Consider the following 27,243-nt stretch of genomic DNA (forward strand, 5'->3'; position numbering starts at 1 on the left):
GACTCTGTAGATGAAATGGTCAACTTTCTAGAAAGGCATGGACAGCCAATATCAACTCAAGGAGAAACAGATGACCTCCACAAACCAATCGCAGGTAACTGAATTAGTCATTAAGAAGCTCCCAAAAAAGAAAAGTCCAGGACCAGATGGTTTCACATGTGAATTCTACCAATCATTCAAGAAAGAATTGGTACCAGTCCTGCTCAAACTCTTCAAAAAAAACTGAAGAGGAGGGAAGGCTACCTAAATCATTCTACGAAGCCAACATCACCCTCATGCCAAAGCCAGACAAAGATATTACAAAGAAAACTACAGGCCAATCTCTCTAATGAATATAGATGAAAAAATCCTCAACAAAATTCTTGCAAATTGAATCCAGCAGCAATTTAAAAGAATTATACACCATGACCAAGTAGGATTCATCCCAAGTATGCAGGATGGTTCAACATAAGAAATTCAATTAATATAATACACCATATCAACAAATCAAAGGAGAAAAACCACATGATCATTGCAATTGATTCAGAAAAGGTATTTGACAAAATTCAACATCCTTTCTTGTTGAAAACAGTTCAGAGGATAGGAATAGAAGGGAACTTCCTCAACATGATAAAGGGAATATATGAAAAACCCACAGCTGACATCATCCTCAATGGGGAAAAACTGAAAACATTCCCCTAAGATCAGGAACAAGACAAAGATGTCCACTATCACCATTGTTATTCAGCATTGGTTGGAAGTTTTAGCCAGAGCAATTAGACAAGAAAAAGAAATACAAGGAATCAAAATTGGAGAGGAAGAAGTAAAACTCTCACTCTTTGCAGATGATATGATACTATATGTTGAAAACCCCGAAAAATCCACAGTAACACTATGGAGTTAATAAATGAGTACAGCAAAGTGGCAGGTTACAACTCAACACTCAAAATCTGTACTGTTTCTATACACTAGTAATGAGCAATCTGAGGGGAAATCAAGGGAAAAATTCCATTTACAATTGCAATCAAAAGAGTAAAATATTTAAGAATAAACTTAACTAAGGATATAAATGACCTATACAAAGAAACCTATAAGAAATTGCTAAAGGAAATCACAGAACACCTAAATAGATGGAAGGGCATACCATGTTCATGGATACCATGTTCATGGATTTACAGATTCAATGCAATATCAATTAAAATCCCAAAAACTTACTTTTCAGAAATAGAAAAGTCAATAACCAAATTTATCTGGAGGGGCAAGTTTCCCCAAATAGCTAAAAGTATCCTGCGGAAAAAAAGTGAAGTCAGAGGTCTCACACTACCTAACTTTAAGGCATATTATGAAGCTACAGTGGTTAAAACAGCATGGTACTGGCATAAAGATAGATATACTGACCAATGGAATTGAAGAGAGTGTTCAGATATAGACCCTCTCATCTATGGACAATTGATCTTTGATAAGGCAGTCAAGCCAACTCACCTGAGACAGAAGAGTCTCTTCAATAAATGGTGCCTAGAGAACTGGATATCCATATGCAAAAGAATGAAAGAGGATCCATACCTCACACCCTATACAAAAATTAACTCAAAATGGATCAAAGACCTAAACATTACATCTAAGACCATAAAACTGTTAGAAGAAAATGTAGGGAAATACCTTATAAAACTAATAATAGGAGGCGGTTTCCTAGACCTTACACCCAAAGCAAAAACATTGAAAAAATAAATAAATAATGGGAACTCCTCAAAATTAAACACTTTTGCGCATCAAAGAACTTCATCAAGAAAGTAAAAAGACAGGCTACACAATGGTAGACAATATTTGGAAACGATATATCAGATAAAGGTCTAGTATCCAGAATATATAAAGAGATTGCTGAACTCAACAACAAAAAGACAACCCAATTAAAAAATGGATAAAAGACTTGAACAGACACTTCTCAGAAGAGGAAATACAAATGGCCAAAAGGCACATGAAAAGATGCTCAACTTCCCTGGCTGTTAGGGAAATGCAAATCAAAACCACAATGAGATATCATCTCATACCCACCAGAATGGCCATTAATCAATAAAACAGAAAATGACAATTGCTGGAGAGGATGTGGAGAAAGAAGCACACTTATCCACTGTTGGTGGGAATGTCAAATGGTACAACCATGGTGGCAGGCAGTTTGGCGGTTCCTCAAAAAGCTAAATATAGAATTGCCATATGACCTGGTAATACCATTGTTAGGTATCTACTCAGAGGACATGAGGGCAAGGACACAAACAGACATCTTCACACCAATGTTTATAGCAGCATTATTTACAATTGTGGAGAGATGGAAACAGCCAAAATGTCCATCAACACACTAGTGGCTAAACAAACTGTAGTATACACATACAATGGAATATTATGCAGTTGTAAGACAACATGGATGGACCTTGAGGACATTATGCTGAGTGAGATTAGTGAGAAACAAAAGGACAAATACTGTATGGTCTCACTGATATGAATTGACATTAGTGAATAAACTTGGAGAATTTCATTGGTAACAGAGACCATCAGGAGATAGAAATAGGGTAGGATATTGGGTAATTGGAGCTGAAGGGATATAGATTGTGCAACAGGACTGATTGTAAAAACTCAAAAATGGATAGCACAATACTACCTAACTGTAATACAATTATGTTAAAACACAGAAAATGAAACTGAATGTGAGAATGATGGAGGAGGGCTGGGGGCACAGATGAAATCAGAAAGAAAGATAGATGGCATAATCTTTATTTTTTTTCTCCCACTTAAGAGCATTCTTTTTTTTTTTACAGGACTGCAAAATTTCTTGAAATTATACATTTAAAAAAATATATTTTTATTGGGAAATAGTCACACATGGTCCATCAATAGTATACAATCAATGACTTACAATATCATCACATAGCTGTGTATTCATCACCATGATCATTTTTAGAACATTTGCATTACTCCAGAAAAAGAAATAAAAAGACTCATGCATTCCATATCCCTTACCCCTCCCCTCTCATTGACCTAGTTCAATCTACCCAATTTTTTTTTTTACCCTGTATCCCCCCTGTTATTTATTTATTATCCTTATTTTTTTTTACTCATCTGTCCATACCCTGGATAAAAGGGAGTGTCTCAATCACATGGTCAGTCACATTATAAAAGCTATATGCTATACAATTATCTTTAAGAATCAAGGTTACTGGAACACATTTCAGCAATTTCAGGTTCTTCCCTCTAGCCATTCCAATATACCACAAACTAAAAAATTTATCTATATAATGCATAAAAATAACCTCCAGGATAACCTCTCGACTCTGTTTGGAATCTCTCAGCCACTGAAACTTTCTTTTGTCTCATTTCTCTTCCCCTTTTTGGTCAAGAAGGCTTTCTCAATCCATGAAGTCAGGTCCAGGCTCATCCCAGGAGTCCTGTCCCACATAGAAGGGAAGGCAGTAAGTTCACCTGTAGAGTTGGCTTAGAGAGAGAGGCTACATCTGAGCAACAAAAGAGGTTCTCTGGGGAACACTCTCAGGCATAATTATAAGCAGGCTTAGCTTCTCCTTTGAAAGGAGTAAATTTCATAAGGGCAAGCCCCAAGATTAAGGGCTCTGCCTACTAAATTGGTTATCTCCCAAGCAAAAAATGTTTAATTGGTATAAAATTTATATTCTGACTAGTGCATTTCCTAATATAACTTATGTGGACAGCTTAATCAAACACCATAGCACTTGGAACCTTGCATAGGGCATGAGATTTTTTAGGTTTGTCCAGAGTGATGCCCAGATAAATCCCAGAGCAATTTGAACAGTGAATAGGGAACTATTTTCAGAGTCCCCTAGGGGGAATGTTAAGAAAGGGGGAAAATTCAACTTCCCCAAGTGGAGAATTCTTGATATTCTCACAAGCAGTGTGGAGAACTGAAACTATAGGTTGAGCCCCCAATCTTGGGGTTTGTTCATATGAAACTTACCCCTGCAAAGGATAGGTCAAGCCTACTTAAAATTAGGCCTAAGAGTCACCCCCAAGAGAACCTCTTTTGTTGTTCAGATGTGGCCTCTCTCTCTAGCCAACACAACAAGCAAACTCACCACCCTCCCCCTGTCTACATGGGACATGAAACCCAGGGGTGTGGCCCTTCTGGCAACGTGGGACAGAAATCCTGGAATGAGCTGAGATTGAGCATCAAGGAATTGAGAAAACCTTCTCGACCAAAAGGGGGAAGAGCAAAATGAGACAAAATAAAATGTCAATGGCTGAGAGATTCCAAACAGAGTCGAGAGGTTATCCTGAAGGTTATTCTTAAGCATTAAATAGATATCACCTTGTTAGTCAAGATGTAATGGAGAAAGCAAGAGCACTGAAGAAGGAAATAAATAAATGGGAACTCCTCAAAATTAAACACTTTTGTGCATCAAAGAACTTCATCAAGAAAGTAGAAAGACAGCCTTCACAATGGGAGACAATATTTGGAAATGATATATCAGATAAAGGTCTAGTATCCAGAATTTATAAAGAGATTGTTCATCTCAACAACAAAAAGACAGCCAACCCAATTACAAAATGGGAAAAAGACTTGAACAGACACCTCTCAGAAGAGGAAATACGGATGGCCAAGAGGCACATGAAGAGATGCTCAATGTCCCTGGCCATTAGAGAAATGCAAATCAAAACCACAATGAGATATCATCTCACACCCACCAGAATGGCCATTATCAACAAAACAGAAAATGACAAGTGCTGGAGAGGATGCGGAGAAAGAGGCACACTTATCCACTGTTGGTGGGAATGTCAAATGGTGCAACCACTGTGGAAGGCAGTTTGGCGGTTCCTCAAAAAGCTGAATATAGAATTGCCATACGACCCAGCAATACCATTGCTGGGTATCTACTCAAAGGACTTAAGGGCAAAGACACAAACGGACATTTGCACACCAATGTTTATAGCAGCATTATTTACAATTGCAAAGAGATGGAAACAGCCAAAATCTCCATCAACAGAAGAGTGGCTAAACAAACTGTGGTATATACATACGATGGAATATTATGCAGCTTTAAGACAAGATAAACTTATGAACCATGTAATAACATGGATGGACCTAGAGAATATTATGCTGAGTGAATCCAGCCAAAAACTAAAGGACAAATACTGTATGGTCCCACTGATGTGAACGGACATTCGAGAATAAACTTGAAATATGTCATTGGTAACAGAGTTCAGCAGGAGTTAGAAACAGGGTAAGACAATGGGTAATTGAAGCTGAAGGGATACAGACTGTGCAACAGGACTAGATACAAAAACTCAAAAATGGACAGCACAATAATACCTAATTGTAAAGTAATCATGTGAAAACACTGAATGAAGCTGCACCTGAGCTATAGGTTTTTGTTTTGTTTTGTGTTGTTTTGTTTTGATTTTACTATTATTACTTTTATTTTTTTCTCTATATTAACATTCTATATCTTTTTCGGTTATGTTGCTAGTTTTTCTAAACCAATGCAAATGTACTAAGAAATGATGATCATGCAGCTATGTGATGATGTTAAGAATTAATGATTGCATGTGTAGAATGGTATGATCTCTAAATGTTGGGTTAATTTCTTTTTTTCTGTTAATTAAAAAAAAAAAAGAGAAGGGATAATTGGAGATGAAGGGATACAGACTGTACAACGGGACTGGATATAAAAACTCAGAAATGGACAGCACAATACTACCCAATTGTAATGCAATTATGTTAAAACACTGAATGAAGCTGCATGTGAGGTATAGGTTTTTTGTTTTTGTTTTTTTTGTTTTTTTTTCTTTCTATTATTGTTTTAATTCTTATTCTGTTGTCTTTTTATTTCTTTTTCTAAATCGATGCAAATGTACTAAGAAATGATGAATATGCAACTATGTGATGTTATTAAGAATTACTGATTGTACATGTACATTGAAATGATTTCTAATTGTTTTGTTAATTCTTTTTTTAATTAATAAAAAAAAAAAATTCAAAAAAAAAAAAAAAAAGATGTAATGGAGAGGCTGGAGGGAACTGCCTGAAAATGTAGAGCTGTGTTCCAGGAGCCATGTTTCTTGAAGATGGTATAATGATACAGCTTTCACAAATGTGACTGTGTGATTGTGAAAACCTTGTATCCAATGCTTCTTTTATCTACCTTATCAACAGACAAGTAAAACATATGGAATAAAAATAAATAGTTGGGGGAACAAATGTTAAAATAAATTGAGATTGAAATGCTAGTGATCAATGAAAGGGAGGGGTAAGGAGTATGGTATGTATGAAATTTTTTTCTGTTGTCTTTTTATTTCTTTTTCTGAATTGATGCAAATGTTCTAAGAAATGATCATGATGATGAATATGCAACTATGTGATGATATTGTGAATTACTGATTATATATGTAGAACAGAATGATCAAAAGTCAAGAATTTTGCATTTGTTGTATTTTTAAGAAAAATTTAAAAATTAATAAAAAATAGAAAAGTCATGAATAATGAAAGGGATTTGTGAGGGGTATAAAAAAAATAGGGAGAACAAAGGTTAAAGTATATAGAGTAGATGGAAATACTAGTGGTCAATGAGAGGGTGGGGTAAGGGTATGGTATGTATGAGTTTTATCTTTTTTTTCTTTTTCTGGGGTGATGCAAATATTCTAAAAAATGATCATAGTGATGAATATAATACTATGTGATGATATTGTGAGCCACTGATTGTACGCCATGCACGGAATGTTTGTATGTTAAGAATGTTCATGTTTTTATGTTTTTTTGGCTTGATAATAAAAAATAAATAAATAAAGATATTAGGAAAATAAAAAGGTAAGTCACTGGGTGGGAGATAATATTTGAAAATCATGTATCTGATAAAAGACTACTAAAAATATATAAAGAAATATTACACTTCAATAATAAGAAGACAGCCCAAATAAAAGCAGATAAAAGATCTGAATAGATATTTTACCAAAGAAGATATACTAATGACTTATAATCACATAAAAATGTTCAACATCATTATTCAAAGGGAAATTCAAATTAAACCATAATTAGATACTACCATCTGCCCACTAGTATGGCTATAATAATACAAAAAGCTGATAGTACCAAGTTTAGGTAAGGATTTGGGGAAACTGGAACACTCATATATTGCTTGTGGTTATTGTAGAATGCTACTAGTTACTTTGAAAAACTGCTTGGCAGTTTCTTAAATCTAACAAGTTAAATATAACATTATCAGCCCAGCAATTACACTCCTAGATATCTACCTAAGAGAAATGAAAATATGTCCACACGAAGAATGTTTACAGCAACATTATTCATAACAGCCAATTCAAATGTCCACCAACTGGTGAATGGATGAACAAAATTTGGTGTGTCCATCTAATCAAATACTGTTCGGCTATTAAAAAGGAATGAACTACTGATGCATACTACAACATATATGAACTGCCAAAATATAATGGTAAGTATAAAAAGCCAGACACAAAAGACAACATATTATATGACTCTATTATATGAAATTCCAGATTGTGTGATTTTATTTATATAAAATTACTTTAGAGAGAGCAGAGTAATAGTTACCTTGGGCTTGGGGGCTGGAAGAAGGGGAATGGACTGTAAATGGGCAAGGGAATGATTTAGGCTGATGGAACTGTTCTAAAACTGGACTGTGGTGATGGTTACATGACTGTAAATTTACTAAATATCATTGAATTTTATATTTAAAATGATTAAATTTTATGGTATATGCAAATTATACCTCAGTAAAATTGTTTTTTTTTTAAATAAAGAGAGATAGAACTTCCAAGTAGTTTAATGACTACCTATCAACCTCCTCCACAAACAACATAGAACATCATGATGAGGAACAATGAAATTACATCAAAACCATGACTGTGGGATGACTAGAAGACAGGGAATGTTCAAACTTAAAAACAGTAACATGTAAAATGGAAAAACCACCAACTGCCAGTGAATGATCTTTCCTGCTTCTGGTGTTCTGGTAGATGAGAGCATGGGCTACAAGGAAACAGCTTAAAAGGACCATCTGCTCTGATGGGGCAGATTTCAAAATCAGAGGCCATAGAACTCCATCAAGAATGTGTGGAGAGCTTAATTAATTAACCCCTCTATGGTTCTCTCATTTCCAGGATCTTCTTGTTAAATTTCTAGCTAGTTTGCCAGTCTCTGGCTCTCACCAACCAGGTTAGCAGAACTACATGCTCTCCCAATTCATTTCCTATTGTTTGCTACTTTTATTGACAGTGCTGCTAGAGGAGGGTTTTCCAGCCTTAGATCCAGATCAAATCAGACCTCCTTAGCAGCCACGCTGCTGGTTTTCAAAGCCAGGCCCACCTTGGTAAAACTCCCAGGCTGACCTAGTTTGTATAGGTGTGTATGATGGGAGCAGCCCCAGGCAGGAACAGTCCCAGACAAGACTCTCACTGTTATTAATAGAAGTTCAGCCATTTTCCATGAAGAAATGCTGCTCAATTTGTTGTTTGCCTTTGTTCTGTTTCCAGAGCTCAGAAAGGGTTGCTTTGTCCAGTTTTATAATTCTTTCTTGGAGAAAGGCTTTGCTGAGGTCTAAACTCTGCCATACCTAAAAATCCTATACCTCCTTATTTACTGTTTATCTGTCTAGTTTGAGGTATTTTCCTCAGAGTACTATAAGTATGCACATGTAATTGATATACCTGAATTTAAAATTTGGCCTTTTCACAACCATTCTATATAGTTAGGATCCTCAAGAGCAGGGTTTAACTGCAGGGCCGAGTCCAGCTTTGTTCCTGTTTTTGTAAATACAGTTTTATTGGAAGACAGCCACTCTCATTTGGTCATGAATTGACTATGGCTACTTTCACATTATAACAGCAGAGTTAAGTAGTTGCTACAGAGTTCAAATGGTCCACAAAGCTTAAATTATTTACCATTTCTTTATACAAAAAGTTTGCTGACCCTTGCTCAAGAGCATTCTATCATCATAGTTAACGTTATAATTATCATTATAATTACACTATTATTTTGTATAGTTTTACATCTCATATTCTTTCTGTGACAAGCTGGAACCTTAAATTATCATTTATGATTTTGAAAACTAATGGTAAACTTGCATTATAGAAGTATATCATATAAATTTTAGTCCAACTATGTATTCTAAAAATTAATAATATTCAGTTCCAGTTACTTTAATCCTACAATTTAACAACAGAAAAATAATATAATTTAATATGTAACAATAATTTCATTTTGGCCTGGAATAGAGCATTCATTCTAATGATTTTCAATTCACATTCTCCTCTGCCTCTATCAGGCCTGCTCTTTTATGACCTAATTACTAGAAAGTCTTAGCTATGAGAAAATACATATTTTTTCCTTGATATTTTGAAATATTTCTGCTTAACTATTGGTTTGCATTTACATAGGAAATATTAATATTATTTAATACTGAATACTTCCTTCCATTTATGGAACAGTTTCCTCAGTTCAACATATCTTACCTATGAGAAGAGCCATTAAATACTCTGTGGCCCGAACCAGAGGGAGGAAGTTTATCTGGAAATGTGTCTTCCCCTTGGGGTGCTAAAGATAGTCCAACAACAGCTTCATTTAGCATATCCTCTCTGTCCAAAGGTCCCAGGAGTTCTGTTAAAAATGATAAAGATACAGGGAAATATAAATGAGTTTCTGCTAATTTTCTCATAGAGGAAAACTTTCACATATCCTAAAGGAACTTTTTTCTTTATTTGTCAACTTACTGTGTAGTGCACAATGGAAATCTTGTAGCTACTCCTCTTTGACTTCTGACATTCTTACACTTAGCCAGGGGAGAATAACTGAAGAGTGAATGTTTTCAAGTTCAAATTTTAGAACTTCATTTATAACTTGCCCATTCGTTGTATTTTTCTAGCACTCTATTAATCAAAGATTCTTTTTTATTAGCCAATTACATATTTTATTATCTTGGAATATAGTAAGTAGTGAATTATTTTATTGTCTCATATGCTGCACAAAATTTGAAAAGGAAAGGAAAATATAGTTTTCTAATATTTGCTTTCAATTGGCAATTTAAAGTGTATAGGGAGCATTTGCTGTTTCCACATCATCAAGAAGTATACAGAAAACTTTAATATTGCAACTTTAACAGCTTGTTTCAAAAAATGGTTTGAAACATAAAGAAGTTGTGAAAAAAAAAACAATGTATTTGAAAAAACATAAACTTTACCAAAAACCAAAAAAAGCCTTAGAACCGTAATATATATATTTTAAATGAGAGGTAAGGACTAAATGTTTTTTTCCTTAACAGACAGAAGAGTTTTGTATTTATTCTGAGTCCTTTTCCCAATTCCTTTTATAATCAGCTTTCCTTCTCTATTTTCTTAGAAGATACCATTGTATGGACTGGTTCCCCAAACAATTTTCCATAATAAATTCTGCCTTCCTAGCAACAGAAGAATATACATTCTTCACAATTGTATATGGAACATTCTTCAGGATAGATCGCAAAACAAGTCAATAAATTTTTAAAAAGTGAAATCATACAAAATATTTTTTCCAAATACAATGGACTGAAACTATAATTCAATATCAAAAGGAAAAATGGAAAAATCACAAATATGTGGAAATTAAAGAACATATTGTTAAATAAAGGATGGGAGAAAGAAGATCTCACAAGGGAACTACCTAGAAACAAATGAAAAGGAAAACAGAATATACCAAAACTTATGGGATGCAGTGAAAGCAGAGTCAGAGGGGAATTTATAGCTGTAAATACCTACATTAAAAAAAAGAATATCTCAAATCAATAACTGTTCATCCCTTAAGGAACTGGAAAAAGAGCAAACTAAACTCAAAGCTAGCAGAAGGGAGGAAATAAAGATTACAGTAGAGATCAATGAAACAGAGAATTGAAAAACAAGAGAAAAATCAATGAAATCAAAAGTTGGTTCTTTGAAAAGATCAATAAAATCAGTAAACCTTTAGATAGACTGATTAAGAAAAAAGAAGACTCAAAATACTAAAAACCAAAATGAAAGGGGATATGACTACAAACTTTACAGGAATAAAAAAAAGATTACAAGATAATACTATGAACAACAGTACACTAACAAATTGAATAACTTAGATAAAATGGACAAATTCCTAGGCACACACAAATTACTGACCAAAGAAGAAACAGAGAAAATTTAAATAGTTTTATATATGTAAGGAGATTGAATCAGTAATCAAAACTTCCCAACAAATAAAAGTTTAGGACCAGATGGCTTCACTGATAATTCTACCAAAATTTAAAGAAAATGTAACACCAGTAACTCTCAAACTCTTCCAAAAAAACTGGAGATGAGGGAATACTTCTTAACTCATTCTGTAAGGCCAGCATTACCCTGATAGCTAAGCCAGACAGTGTTACTGCAAGAAAACTACAGTCAAATATTTCCTATGAATACAGATGAAAAATCCTCAACAAATACAAGCAAACCAATTCAACAGCATATTAAAAGGATTTATATACCATAACCAGTGGTATTTATTTTGGGAATGCAGGGGGGTTCAACATGCAAATATCAATTAATTCAATATACTACATTAATAAATTGAAGGAAAAACATGACTATCTTAATTGATGCATAAACTGTATTTCACAAAACCTGATACCTCTTTATGATAAAAGCACTCAAACTCTACAAATAGAAGGAAATGTCTTCAATATGATAAAGGACATATGAAAATCCACTGATAATGTAATACTCAGTGGTGAAAAATTGGAAAATGTAATACTGAATGGTGAAAAAGTTGAAAGCTTTTCTCCCAAAATAATAAGACAAGGATGCCCACTCTCATTACTTCTGTGCAACATAGTATTGGAAGTTCTAGTCAGAGCAGTTACGTTAAGAGAAAGAAATGAAAGGCATCCAAATTGGAGAGGAAGAAGAGAAATTATCTCTTTATGCAGATGACATGATCTTGTATCTAGAAAACCCTAAAGCATCCACACACACACAAACTGTGAGAGCTAATAAGTTCAGCAAAGTTGCAGTATACAAAATCACAGAAATACATACAAATTAGTTGTATTTCTACATATTAGCAATGTACAAAACAAAAAATGACATTAAGAAAACAATTCCATCTACAATAGCATCAAAAGGAATAAAATAAAATAAAATACTTAGGAATAAACTGAACTGAGAAGGCACAAGACATGTATATTGAATACAACAAAATACTACTGAAAGAAAGAAGGCCTAACTACTAGAAAGATAGCTCATGTTCATGGATTAGAAAACTTTATATTGTTAAGATGACAATACTACTCAAAGTGATTGTGCTGGTTTGAAACTGTTATGTACCTCAGAAAAGTCAGGTTCCTTTAATCCAGTCTTGGGGGGTGCAGACCTACTATTGGGTGGGACCTTTTGATTAGTTGTTTCCATGGAATATGACCCCTCTCATTCAAGGTGGGTCTTAATCCACTTACTGGAGTCCTTTAGAAGGGAGACATTTTGGAGAAAGCATAGACACTTGGAAAAGAAAATGCCCCGGGAGATGCTAAGAGATGAAATCCACAGTTTGCCTTAGAGAATCTAAGAGGGGACACACAGACGCTTAGAAAGAGAAACACCCTGGAGATGCTAAGAGAACACCCACAGGGCACACAGAGAAAGCCACTGGAATCAGAAGCTGAAAACAACAAACCAGGAGCAAGGACCAGCAGACACGAGCCGTGTGCCTTCCCAGAGGTGTTCCAGATGCTGGTGCTGGTGGCCTTTCTTCAGAGTTCAGGTATCATCTTTTTTGATGCCTTAATTTGGACATTTTCATGGCCTTAGAAATGTAAATTTGTAAATTTATAATAAATCCCTTTTAAAGCCAATCCATTTCTGGTATATTACATTTTGGCAGCTTTAGCGAACCAAAACAGTGATATACAGATGCAGTGCAATCTCTATCAAAACCCCACAGTGTTTTCTGCAGAAATGGAAAAACCCATTCTACAATTCATATAGAGTATCAATGGACACAGAATTGGTGAAACCATCTTTAAAAAGAAGAATAAAGTTGGAGAACTCATGCTTCCTAATTTCAAAGCTAACTACAAAGCTACAGTGATCAAACATTGTAGTACTAGCATAAGGAGAGACACACAGACTAATGAACTAGGATTGACAGTCCAGAAATATAACCTTCACATTTACAGTCAAGTGATTTTTGAGAATGGTGTCAATACCATTCAGAGGAGTTAGGAACACTCATTTCAACAAATGGTGCTGGGAAAATTGAATATCCATATTCAATAGAATGAGGTTGGACCCTTACTTAAAGCATATATAAAAATTAACTCAAAATGGATTGAAGACCTAAATATAAGAGCTAAAACTATATGTGTTAGTTAGATTCAGTTGTCAACTTGGCCAGGTGAGCATACCTAGTCTTGTTGCTGCGGACATAAGCCAATGGTACGTGAATCTCATCTGTTGCTAATTACATCTGCAGTCGGCTAGGAGGCGTGTCTGCTGCAATGAGTGACATTTGACTTAATTGGCTGGTGCTTAAATGAGAGATCGCAACGTAGCACAGCTAAGCAGCTCGGCATTCCTCATCTCAGCACTAGCAGCTCAGCCCAGGCCTTTGGAGATGCAGAAAGAAGTCACCCCAGGGAAAGTTGTTGGAGCCCAGGGGCCTGGAGAGAAGACCAGCAGAGACCATCTTGTGCCTTCCATGTAAGAAAGAACCTCAGTGGAAAGTTAGCTGCCTTTCCTCTGAAGAATCAACAAAATAAATCCCCTTTTATTAAAAGCCAATCGGTCTCTGGTGTGTTGCATTCTGGCAGCTAGCAAACTAGAACACTATAAAACTCTCTCTCTTTTTTTTTTTTTTGCATGGGAATTGAACCCGGGTCTCCAGCATGGCAGGCGAGAACGCTGCTTGCTGAGTCACCGTGGCCTGCCTGTATAAAACACAAAAAAGAATCTTCTAAGACAAATCTTTATGATCTTGGATTTGGTAATGGTTTCTTAAATATGACACCAAAAGCACAGGAAACAAAAAACTAAAAACTCAATTTTGTTAAAATTAAAAACTTTTGTGCATTAATGGATATTATCAAGAGAATAAAAAGACAACCAATAGAATGGAAGAAAATATTTGCAAATCATATCTATGATAACAGATTTTGATTAATACGTATAAATTAATATCCATAATATATAAAGAACCCCTATACCTCAACAACAAAAAGATAGTCAAATTTTTAATTTTTAAATGGGCAAAGGACTTGAGCAGACAATTCTCTGGGAAGAAAAGTACAATTGGCCTTAAATAAGGCCAATTTATTCTTAAACAAGAAAAGATACTTAGTGTCATTAGATATCTGGGATACGCAAATCAAAACCACAACAAGATATCATTTCACACCCACTAGACTAGCCATAATAATAATAAAAATGGAAAGTAATTGTTTTTAATGATGCATAAAAATTGGAATCCTCATACATTGCTGGTGGGAATGTAATATAGCTGTGGAAAAAAACAGTTTAGCATTTCCTCAAAAAGTTAAACATAGAACTATCATATGACCCAGCACTTCCAGTTGTAGGAATATACCACAAGAAATGAAAACAGGAACTCAAGTAGATACTTGTACACCAATATTCATAGCAGCATTATTCACAATAGCCAAAAAGTGGAAACAACTCAAGCATATGTGATAGAATGAATGAATAAACAGCTGTGGTATGTACATACAATGGAATATTATACAGCCATCAAAAAGTATGAAGTTCTGATACATGCTAAAACATGGATGAACTTTGAAAACATTAAGTCAAATAAGCCAGACACAATATTTTGTGGTGCCTGTCATATGAAATATCTAGAATAGGCAAATTTATAGAGGCAGAAAGTAGATTAGATTAGTGGTTACCAGGGGATGGGGAATAGAGGAACAGGCAATTATTGCTTCATGTGTACAGAGTGTCTCTTTGGGGTGATGAAAAAGTTTAGCTAATGGATGGTTGTACCACACTGTGAATGTAATTAATGCTCCTGAATTGTACATTAAATGATGGTTAAAATGCCAAGTTTTATATTTTACTACAATAAAAAGAAAAAAAGCTAAGACAGAAAAAAATATGCCTGGAGATGTTATTACTATTTTAAGGATGAAAAGGTGTTTATAGCGGGTGCTTTTCTATCAGCATACTTATTTTCCAGAATACTATTTACATGTTCCATTTGAAGCTTGCTGTACCTGAAAATATATGAATCTCTACCAATAAATGCAGTCCTCAGATGGTACCATTCTCAAATGTAAAAATTAGGTCTGGTTGTTCATTTATGTAAGCAACCATGTTTTGAGAGTCTGCACTGTGCAAATTATTCTGCTGCCTGGGATAAATAAAAATAAAGATGACATAATCCCTGTGTGACAGCGGGACAGGGAGAGAGGGGCAAAAGAAATAATGAAATAGGTACAACATAGAGATAGAGGAGAAAAATTCTTGGAGATTACTAAAGGGTTTATTTGAGGCCCTCTGTACTTATAAATATGCTTTAAATTGTGCTTTCTTGATTATAAAAGAAAAGATCCACAGTAGCAGTGATTTACTATGGTTTCAATTTTGGGAAATTTCAGAAAAAGGGAAGAACAGTTAAAATAAAACATGAATTTACCAGCCTCTTTATTCTGATATTATTTACCTTATTTTAAATCAGATACTCTAAGATTACAGCTGTAATAATGTGGTTTTATTTATAAATATATAATACTGAGTTTACTGAATTCTAGGTGACACCTACTAAGGAAAAAGTTCTTAAATTTGCAAACTACAAAGAGGAAGATTTGGGTGGGGGTGGGGCAAAGGATGGTTATAGCCTGAGTCACCTATTACTTTACAGTCATACTTTTGTGTTCAGTTGGTGGAGAGGGTAAGAATTTGTACTGAAAGACAGTGAATGGGGAAATTTAAGTGCTTGCCCGAAAGCAGGAATTACCAAGAGTTGTTTTATTTCGTAGAACAAAGGTTTTAAACTGGTAGCCAGACCATGTGCCAAAAATTCAGCTTACAAATGTTTGATCTGAAATACTGAATTATTATTTTTAAGTACTTACCAAATTAAAGTAATTACAAATTAAAAATTGTTAAATTTATTAGAAAAATCCAGAGTTCTGGCTTTTTCTTTTAGAAAAATCAGAAGATTTAGCAATGTTTGGACTCCATTTCCTTAGAGCAGCAGTCTACAGGAGTGCCTGCTGTAAATGTTACTGGTTTGGCACACTCCACTTTATACAATTATTTCCTATTGTTTCCATGACATTGGGGCTGAACATTTCTTCCACTCACATATCATCAAGATTGTGATCTTCTAGGCATTCACATTTGCTCTAGACCTTAGGTTATCAAACCTTTCCAAGCTTTTGTATGGCCTATAACTAAGAATGGTTTTTACATTTTTAAGTAGTTAAAAAAACAATCAAAAGAAGAATCCCAGTTTGAGATGTGAAAATCAGATGGCAGCCAAGTTTCAGTGTCCAAATAAAATTTTATTGGAACACAGCCATGTTCCTTCATTTACTTTACTATCCAAGGTTGCTTTTGTGCTAAACAGCAGAACTGAGTAGTTAGGACAGAGACCACATGGCTTGCAAATTTACTATCTGTCCCTTTATAAAAAAAGTTTGTCAAGTCTTACTCTAGAACAAAAGGGATAAGCTCTCCCTACCATCTCTACCCTTTTAACTTTTTTTGCTTTCTTATGTCTCCCACTATTTTTTTGCTCTCCTATCTTATAATGTTCTTTCAGATCCAGGATAGCACTGCTTTATTAAAGTACATTTCAAAACTACAAGGAAAACAGTGGAAAAACCAGGAGCTCAAGGTTCTGATCTCTGCTTTTAACTATCTGTGATCTTGGAGAAATCATTTAATTTCTGAGCTCCTATTTCCTCCATTGTTCAAAAAAAGCATTAAATTATATCATCTCTAAAATACTCTTTCACATCAAACTCTGTAGACACGAAAGAAAGAAGGGATGAGATAATCTAAAATAAAAATGTAAAGGACAAAGACTAGAGAATGATTGGGAGACTTCTGGTTGCTAGAGGTAAAACACAATAATTGCTAACCTTTACTGAGTTAGGCTATTTACATGTATTATTTCTAACCATCATAATGGCCCTGTAAGGTAGGTATCATTACCCCATTTGCAGATATAGAAACTGAGGGTCAAAGAGGTTAACTGACTTGCTCTAGAGCAATACCTTTAGCAAAAGAATTATCGTTCATACCTGGAATGTCTGGGTCTATAGTTAGTGCTGTTCCATTTCAACAAATTGTCTGGGTCAAAAAAAAGAGAACAGCTAAGAGAACTTATTGCTGTTACATATTTGTCTTGTGAAATAACTGGCATTATTTCCCTGGTAATCTTACATATTATTCTTTAAATCTATTCTTTTGTTGGCTTTGTGCCTTCAAATAAGATATCCTTTCCAGTTTAAAATCTCCAAAGGATTTTCAGGGTAAAACACATTTCAAGATGTGCAATCACATGGAAGAATGAAAATCTTTTATAATATTGTTTGTTAAACTGACAGCTCTACTTAACAGAAGCCATTAAAATATTTACAAAGTAGCAGCTGCTCTTGTAAAAAAATACAGCTTTTTTTGAGGCATAAAAATAAACAAGTTGATAAGTACAAGATAAGCCATTTGACGACTTCTTTGTGTACACTGTACAATATAAAGAAACTTCTTATATTTACAGAGCAATTATAATATAAAACCTTTTAAGTTAAAAGGAACAAAGACCCAGTAAGAACTAAACTGTTTACAAGAACTCTTCATATTGATCTTTTGAACAATTCAGGAAGCCCCCGAACTTAATCCTTTAAGAAATGCTAAATTTTTCATGTTTTTTTTTAAAGTAACCTTTGTTCTCAGAAGAGAATCATATACCTATATATATGTATATATACACATATATACATATGAATGAATCTCTATTGAACGCTATTGCCTTCATTTTTGAACTAGAGAAATTTCAGTCATTGCGCTTATGAAAATAATTACAAATTATATGAAACGGCCCATGAAAGCAAATCAGTATATGCCGGCAAAAATTTTAAAAAGTAACTGAACATTTGCATTTTATGCCTTAATCTACTATCTTGACTTCTGATACTTTATATGTAAAATGACTGTTGATTTTGTCTTTTTAAAAGCTAACCTTTCAAAGCGGACATTAATTATTCAAAATTGCATTGTTGGGTAGTTTTTAACTAGTTTTATTAAAACAGAGCAGTAAGTGATATGTAATTTTTACAGCCTGAACTTATTTATGATGAGAGGGAAAGAAATATATGGAGGTAGCTTTTTATTAGCAAAGGCTCAGAGGCATGAAAAACCTAGAAATGTGTGATAAATGGCAAGTTGTTTACCTCATGTATGACCAACAGGAATTGGAGAAGAGACCTGTTCTAGTTTGTTTGTTGCCAGAATGCAATATACCAGAAAAGAATGGCTTTTAAAAAGGGGAATTTGTTAAGTTGCAAGTTTACATAGTTCTAAGGCCCAGAAAATGTCCCAATTAAAGCAAGTCTCTAGAAATGTCTAATATAAGGCATCCAGGGAAAGATACCTTGGTTCAAGAAGTCAAATGAAGTTCAGGGTTTTTCTCTCAAGTGAGAAGGCACATGGCAAACACAGTCAGGGTTCTCTCTCATCTGGAAAGGCACATGGTAAACATAGTTTCATCTGCTAGCTTTCTCTCCTGGTTTCTTGTTTCATGAAGCTCCCCAGGAGGCGTTTTCCTTCATCATTTCCAAAGGTCGCTGGCTGGTGGACTCTCTGCTTCTCGTAGCTATGTCATTCATTCTCTGCTCTCGCAGAATCTCTCTGAATGTCTAGCTTTCTCCAATTTCCTCTTTTATAGTATTCCACTAAACTAATCAAGACCCACCCGAATGGGTGGAGACATATCTCCACCTAATCCAGTTTAACAACCACTCTAGATTGAGTCACATCTCCAGGGAGATGATCTAATTACAGATTCAAGCATACAACACTGAATAGGGATTAGAAGAAACGGCTGCCTTTACAAAATGGGATTAGGATTAAAACATGGCTTTTCTAGGGTACATACATCCTTTCAAACCAGCACAAGGCCAGAAAGATATGTTATAAGTTGGAGAAAAATAAGTTCAGATCCAAGGGGGATAGTTGTATACGACTGTGATAGATCCTCCCTGCTGCTTCCTAAACTCTCAAATCTTGCATTAAGATGGAATCAATTTTAGTTTCCTAGGCTGATCAAAGCAGATACCATGAAAAGGGTTGGCTTAAACAATGGGAATTTATTATCCTGTACTTTGAGGCCAGGAAAATGTCCAAACCAAGACACCATCAAGATGATGCTTTCATCCTGAAGACTGGCTGCTGATGAGCGTTGGCTCCTCTGCCACGTGGAAAGGCGTTACAAGGATGAGGTGTCCTCAGGGTGGTTGCTCACGGAAGATTACATCTAACCTTTTGGTTGAGCTATGCTTATTTTCAGAAACTAAGTGAAGGATGCTAGTAATCACAAGACCAACGTGAACCAGTTCTGCCCAAGATGGCGACAGGGTGCCATGCGCAAAAAGTACTGAGTGCAAAAGTGCTTAGTACAAAGAAAAACCACCTATACCAGCCCAAGCTGTGCCTCCCCCCATCTCACCCCACTCTATAAAAGAATCCTGCTTGCCTCTCTTCAGGAAGAAGGTGTTATGCAGATACAAGTCCACCCTTCTCCATTTTTTTTTTTAATCAAAGAATAAAGTTTCTGCTCTGCTTTACTGAATCTGGTCTTATTCAATTTGTATGAGTGACACTGGACAGGAGATCCTTTTAAGTGGTTCAACCACAAAGTGGTTGGTTACAAATTTTGGCAACTCTACTGGGACTAGCCTCTTTATTCCCATAAGACAGAAAAAGGACCAAAATGGTCCTTCCCAACCAATAAAGCCTCCTTCCCTGCCCCCTGCTGTTGCAAATGGACATTAGTGGCCATGCTTAGACTTTTCTGAGTTTGTCCTCTTTGTGAACATGACAGACAGAAAGCTGTTTGGGTTTTACAGAACAGGTAACGTAAAGCAACTGGGGATGCCCAGCTAGAAGGGACTTGGTCAGGGATGCCTGACCAAGGACTCCTGGTCTCCAAGGAGGCAAGAGGAAAGATAATCAACGGCTGTAGGAAATCTTTCTCTTCCTGTCTTCCCTTTCATCTCTCTAAACATCGTGGCCCTTGCCATCTCACAAGAGCTCTACCTCTATTTGATCCTTTCAAATCCACCTGTCTCAGAGACATCTGGGGAACTCTGTCATCCCCATAGATGCTCTCGAAGTTGTCTAGTCAATACCAGAAGGAACCAAGCCACTACCAAAGGAAGCCATGAGTAGCCCCTGCAACTCTTTATTACATATACTCTATATAGCCAGGAATTGACCCAGACTCCCATATCTTCCCTTGTATTCCAGGGTGAATCTCACAGAAGAGTCATGCCTCCTCTCCAGCTCCACAGGGGAGTAATAGGACTCATAAATCAATAATTTTGCTGGCTAAGAAGGATAAACCCAGAACTCATTCCCTCTTCCTTCTTATGGGCCTAGGAGGACTGGACGGGACCTCAGAGAGCTGGGAAACCCTCCTTAGGAGACTTGCTAGAAGCCATCTTGAGAGTCACACCTTTCATGAGGTGGACTTCAGCATCGAGAAAGAAAGAAACATGTTTTCTTACTATTAGTACCCCCAGTGGAGGGTATCCCCTGACCCACTGGGAGTTGATCACCCAGTACACCCTCTGGTGGCCTGGTCTTAGTATTATGGGCAAAATTATGCAGAATTTGTGTCCCCACAAATTTGCACCTCAGTAGCTGGTCCCAGATTATAAGGAAAAACGCTCCAGTATGGGGATTCAGCTGTCTACCTCCATACCAGAGGAGAGTCTGCTGGGCTGCATCCTAAAACATTGGATATCATTTGGGTATTGTCCCCTGATGAAAAAAGAAGAAAAGAAAAGAAAAAGCCAGCTGAATTTTTACAGTAATGATGGCTGGCTCCAATATAAATTAGAGGGTAGGAAGATATGGACCTTAAGTGACTCACTGAGTTACAATACCATCTTCCAATTAGACTTGTTCTGCCAAAGTACCAAAAAGTAGGATGAGATCCTGTATGTTAAATTCATTATGGCCTTGTGCGTTTTCCTTCTTCATCTCCAAGGGTCTCTGGCTGGTGGACTCTGCCTCATGGTGCTGCTCTCTCTGAATCTCTCCTTCTCCAAAATGTTTCCTCTTTTATAGGACTCTAATAACCAATCAAGGCTCACCCAAATGGGTGGAGACATGTCATCACCTAATCCAGTTTAACAACCACTCTTGACTAAATCACATCATCCAGGGAGATAATCTGATTACAGTTTCAAACATACAGTATTGAATAAGGATTATTCTACCTTTTGAAATGGGATTTTGATTAAAACATGGCTTTTCTAGGGGGCATACTTCCTTTCAAACCAGCACAAATACCAACAATATTAAAGGACACCTACAACTCAACAAAAAGATGAACAGTTCACTTTTAAAATGGGCAAAGGCTCTTTTGTTGCTCAGATGTGGCCTCTCTCTCCAGCCAACACAACAAGCAAATTCACTGCCCTCTCCCTGTCTATGTGGGACATGACTCCTAGGGGTGTGGACCTTCCTGGAAACGTGGGACAGAAATCCTAGAATGAGCTGAGACTCAGCATCAAGGGATTGAGAAAACCTTCTTGACCAAAAGGGGGAAGAGTGAAACGAGACAGTGTCAATGGCTGAGAGATTCCAAACAGAGTCAAGAGGTTATCCTGGAGGTTATTCTTACACATTAAGTAGCTATCGCCTTGTTATTCAAGATGTAATGGAGAGGCTTGAGGGAACTGCCTGAAAATGTAGAGCTGTGTTCCAGTAGCCATGTTTCTTGATGATGATTGTATAATGATATACTTTCACAATGTGACTGTGTGATTGTGAAAACCTTGTGTCTGATGCTCCTTTTATCTGCAGTATGGACAGATGAGTGAAGAATATGGATTTAAAAATAAGCAAATAATAGGGGGAACAAAGGTTAAAATAAATTTAGTTTGAAATGCTAGTGATCAATGAAAGGGAGGGGTAATGGGTATGGTATGTATAATTTTTTTTTTCTGTTTTCATTTTATTTCTTTTTCTGTTGCCTTTTATTCTTTTTCTGTATTGATGCAAATGTTCTAAGAAATGATCATGATGATGAATATGCAACTATGTGATAATATTGTGAATTACTGATTATAAATGTAGAACGGAATGATCATATGTTAAGAATGTATGTGTTTCTTTCTTGTCATGTATTTTTTTAAATTTAAAAATTAATAAAAAAATTAAAAAAAAATTCATTATGGCCTTGTACCAAAATAGAGGGCTATAAAGACGATGTCAATTGGAATTCACTGATATACAATCCTTCATAAACATTTTACTGATGAGGAAGAAAAGACCTCCATCCTGACTAAGCCAAGGGAAGAAGCAGATAAGGAAAATCAGGAACCATGAAGGTCACCTAATAAGAAGACTGGGCAACCTATCTGTACAGAACAATTATCCTGGGTGGGACTATTCAGATGATCTGGATAAGCAGAAGCTAGAACACTACCGAAATAAGCTCTTGAGAGAAATGAAAACTACTGGGAAAAAGGCCATAAATTAGTGCAAGATCAAGGGCATAGGCTAGGCACCCCAAGAAAAGCCCGCAGCTTTCCTTGAGAGGCTGAGGGAATGACCAAGGCTCTATACTACACTACATCCAGACTCTCCCAAAGGCAGCACCATCCTGAAGGCACTCTATACTTCACAAAGTGCCCCAAACATCTGGCAGAAGATACAGAAGTTAAGGTCAAAACCTGACTCCCCCATATCTAAGCTGGTGGACGTTGCCAACAGGTGTTCAACAATCAAGATATACAGTAAGAAAAAAAAGAGACCAGAAAGGCCCAACAGAATGCCACCCTAGTGGCTACTGCCCTCCAGTGTCAACCAGGCATACCAGGAAAGGAACTGACCCAATGGAGACAGCAGACGTCCTTGAATAAGTCCTCATTGCCTGAGAAGAGTAAAGGGCCAAGGAGACTAGGGCCCAATAAGTACACAATACACAGATGGGAAGGGCATTGAAAAGGGGAATGACCCTTTCACCCCCAAAGTGGGTAGAGGATGAAACCTCAAACTACTTCCAGATGGTTCAAATAGATGAGGAATGATGGGGCCAAGGGGCTTCTCACCAAGCTCCAAGGCACATCAGCATAACTCCTGAGGATCTCCGTCACTGGACACAGGGGGTAAGCCTGTCGAATTTTAGTCAACACTGAAGCCACATACACAGTGTTGAACATTAAACCTGGTGAACTCATCCAACAAAGATATAATGCGAATATCTGGAAATCCAAAAAAACCAAACAAACCATGAAACAACAAGTCACTTATAGAACCCCTAGAGTGCAAGTTGAATGGACAACTCTATCACACTCCTTCGTATGTTCCAAAGCGTCTATCCCTTTGTTGGGGAGGGACTTATTATTTAAGCCAGGGGCAGTGATATATTTCAAAGAGACCAATTAGAAGTAAATGAACTCTTAGCACAAAGATGTGCTGATGTAATCATGTTGATGACCAAAAGGGAAATGAAGGAACCCCAACAGAACCTCTGGAGGAGCTGCCAGGGGTAGATCCCAAAGTTTGGGCCTAGGCAGTGGTAGAACAGGCCATTGGAGTCCAGCCAGTAGTGGTAAAATTGAAGCTAAAACAAGTGTGCCCTAATAAAAAGCAATACCCCTTGAGGCAGGAAGACCTAAAAGGCATAGTGCCTGAGATAAAACATCTATTAAGAAGGGGCTCATTAAGCTTCACAGGTCAGCATGTAATACCATCCTCCTAATCAAGAAGCCAAATGGGGAATTCCAGATGGTGTAAAACCTAAGGGCAGTAAATGAAGCCACCAAGGATGTTGATTCTGTGATTCCCAACTCATATATCTTGCTGGCCACTCTGCCTCATGAGCATACCTGGTATTTTTAACTACCCACTCTGCTCATGAATCCACCACACCAGGGTGAAAAAGGCAACTGAATAAGCCACTGAGAGGCCACAAGACAATAAACCTCTCTCTTCCTCCTATGAGCCTCTATCAGATCTAAGATTACTGCTCAAGAGAACTGCAGCAAAGTAAATTTGCATGTCTGAATTTAGAGCCTTGAATACATTGATTTCACTTTCATAATAGTGTTTCTTCTGATAAGTGTAATTTTGCTCTAGATTTGTGGGCCAGGAGATGTCAGGCTTGCAAGGATGGCCTACTCTGCCATAAATTTTACTTTCTTAGGCTTCTTTTAGTGACAAAACCCTGGGCCAAACAGCTCCATAGGCCAATAATACATAGTTAAGATTACATCAGATATTGTTAGAGGACATAATCTCTCCACCTCCTGTGTCTAACACAACCAACCCACTGGGGAATCTGGAGAACTCCTCTGCAGGGAGAGGCACCCAGTCAATAAACCAATATGGGTAAAACATCCAATATTCAGAGTCAATAAGACATTTCCCAAATCAGATTACCCACACTCATCCCATTAGGCTTCACTCAAATACAATGAGGGCTGCTCTGATGGGCCAAGGTGTCTCCTTGTGAGATAAATTGCCTGTTACTCCAACACAGACCCCAGATTGAACTCCACCTGTGCCCAAGATAACACCTGCCCTATCCAATTTTAGATACTACAGGATATCTCCTTCTTAAGCCAGGAAAATACATGGAAAAGCAAACACCTAGGTTGTATGAACTATGACACCACATTCTGCCCAAACCTTGACACTAAGTCTTGGATCTCTCCCAAAGACACATCTCTGGGGATAAACATATAAGTGCTTTAGCTAGGGAAACTGTTCTGTGGGAAGGGACTAATATATCTAGGTAGTAATAAGAAAGGACTTAAAATTGCTACTCAAGGCCTAGACACCAATAAGACAATTGGCATATGGATAGTAGGGTATGTCATCCCTTCCCCCCAGTAGTGCTCATCTTTGGTCCCTCCTTCTCAACTGTTTAGCATCCTTCGTGAGTAAAAAGTAAGAAGCTATTAAGCTATAAATGTTCATAGTACAGGGCTATGTATGAACATCTAAATCTTCAGTCAAGTAACAATCACATGTACTTTAGATTAGCTATGGAAAGATGCTGCTCTTCTACTGACATGACAATGTCCACATTCAGCAGGAAAAGAGTTACAAAAACCAAACTTTCTGCTCTCAACACCCCTCAAGAATGAGGAGCAGGATATAGAAAGAGGAGGGACTGTTAACAAGGTAAAGTGTCAACAGGGTGGTTGCTCATGAAAAATTACACCTCACCTTTGGGTTGAGCTATGCTGGCTTTCAGAAACTAAGTGCAGGTTGCCAGTAATCGCAAGACCAATGTGAAACAGTCCTGCCCAAGATGGTGATGGGGTGCTGTCTGCAGAAAGTACCAAGTATGAAAAAAGGCCACTTGCATATGCCCAAGCTGTGACCCCCCACCCCCATGTCACCCTATAAAAGAGTACTGCTGGCCTCTCTTCAGAGAAAAGGTGTTATGCAGACCTTTGATCAAAGAATAAAGTTTCCGCTTTGTTTTACCAAATCTAGTCTCATTCAATTGGGGGAAGGGACACCGGACAGGAAACCAGTTTAAAGGGTCCGACCCACAAAGCAGTTGGTAACAAAGGCACATGGCAGCATCTATTCGTCTCCCTTCTCTTCCAGCTCTCCTGCTTCTGTGGCCTTCTCTATGTCTGAATTTCATTGTTTTATAAAGTATTCTGGTAATAGGATTAAGATCCCATTTTGAATGAGGTGGGTCACACCTTAACTGAAGTAGCCTCATTAAAAGGTCCTACTTACTCACAGGAATCGGTTAAATTTAAGAGCATATTTTTCTGGGGGTACATACAGCTTCAAACCACTCCACTCTGCATATCCTCAAAAGACATGTTCTTTCCATGTGCAATATACATTAATTCCATCACGATATCCCAAAAGGCTTAAATCATTTTAGAAACAATGCTAACTACAAAGCTTCAACAAAATTGGTTATGGGTGTGGTCTATCCTGGGGCACAGGTCCCCTCTGTCTGTAGATCAGTGAAACCTAGAGAATAAGTTTTCTGTTTCCAACATACAATGGTGGGACAGGCATAGGATAAACACCCCTATCCCATAGTGAGAAATTATAATGAAAATGGGTCACAGGTCCTAAATAATTCCAAAACCCTGCAGCACATCCTCTGTTGGATTTCAAGGTCTGAAAATCATGTTTTGTCCTTTAGATTTGATGGAGCAGTAGCCCCAACCCTTCCAAGTACTGGCACCACTGCTATGCTCTTCCCAAACAGTGAAGTTAAGGCTCCACCCTTATCAAGCACTGGAACAATGGCCCGACTCTCCAAAAAAATCCAAGGCATATGCCCCACCCACTCTAAAAAGTGGGGTGGCAGCACTCTTCCTGAACAATTGTGTGGAAGGCCTGGGGGCAGACTCACCCTTTCCACACATTTGGAAACTTTACCCATACACTGGATAAAGGGAGTACCAATTACTAGGGTTTCGCATGGGGGTGGTCTTGCTGTCTTGGCTTGAGAAGACGTCTTCAGTCTAGACCTTAGCTTCCATGGTTCTGCACTTGAAGTGATATTTCCTTCAATCTGTCTCTTTTAGTCCAGGCTGGCAGTGGTTCCATTCACACAAATGAGGCAAAAAAAAAAAAAAAACTTATCGGTTTTCCATGTAGTACACAGGGATCTAAAACATTAGACAAAAGAACTTTCCACAAATCCTTCCTGGATAACTGCATTTCTAATCCTGACATGCACTATAATGGCTGGCCGGATACATTGTTCAGTTAAATCCTCAAATGGAACACAATTCTGTAGGGACCCACCCTCCAGAAATTCAGAATATTCCAAACCATCAAGTCCTGGTTTCATCTGCCCACAGGCTGAGTTCTCAGCTTATCCCTTTCCTCCTGCATTTTATATAAACTGTAAGGATGAAACCAGGCTGTATTTCCAAACTTAGTCTGGAAAACTCACCTAAATATCCAAGTTCATCACTTTCAAATTCTGACTTCCATCCAGTATCAGAACTCATTCTTTAAAATTGTTGTCTTTATTTTATTTAAACAGTT

The 27,243-nt window shown here is 36.9% G+C and overlaps 1 protein-coding gene across 10 annotated transcripts in view; it reads right to left on the reverse strand.

Moving 5' to 3' along the window:
- Window positions 1-27,243, reverse strand: part of WDPCP (WD repeat containing planar cell polarity effector) — a 486,016-nt gene that overhangs the window by 85,610 nt on the left and 373,163 nt on the right. For 9 of the 10 annotated variants that reach the window (XM_077134369.1, XM_077134366.1, XM_077134368.1 and 6 more), the window contains one exon: window positions 9,484-9,628. In XM_077134369.1, the coding sequence (XP_076990484.1) occupies window positions 9,484-9,628 (145 nt within the window). Of the gene's footprint in view, window positions 1-9,483; window positions 9,629-26,599; window positions 26,781-27,243 lie in introns of those variants that run through there. The other variant, XR_013164298.1, reaches the window with a different exon arrangement.

Source organism: Tamandua tetradactyla, chromosome 17 (genome assembly GCF_023851605.1).
Source record: "Tamandua tetradactyla isolate mTamTet1 chromosome 17, mTamTet1.pri, whole genome shotgun sequence".
NCBI classification, from domain to species: Eukaryota; Metazoa; Chordata; class Mammalia; order Pilosa; family Myrmecophagidae; genus Tamandua; species Tamandua tetradactyla.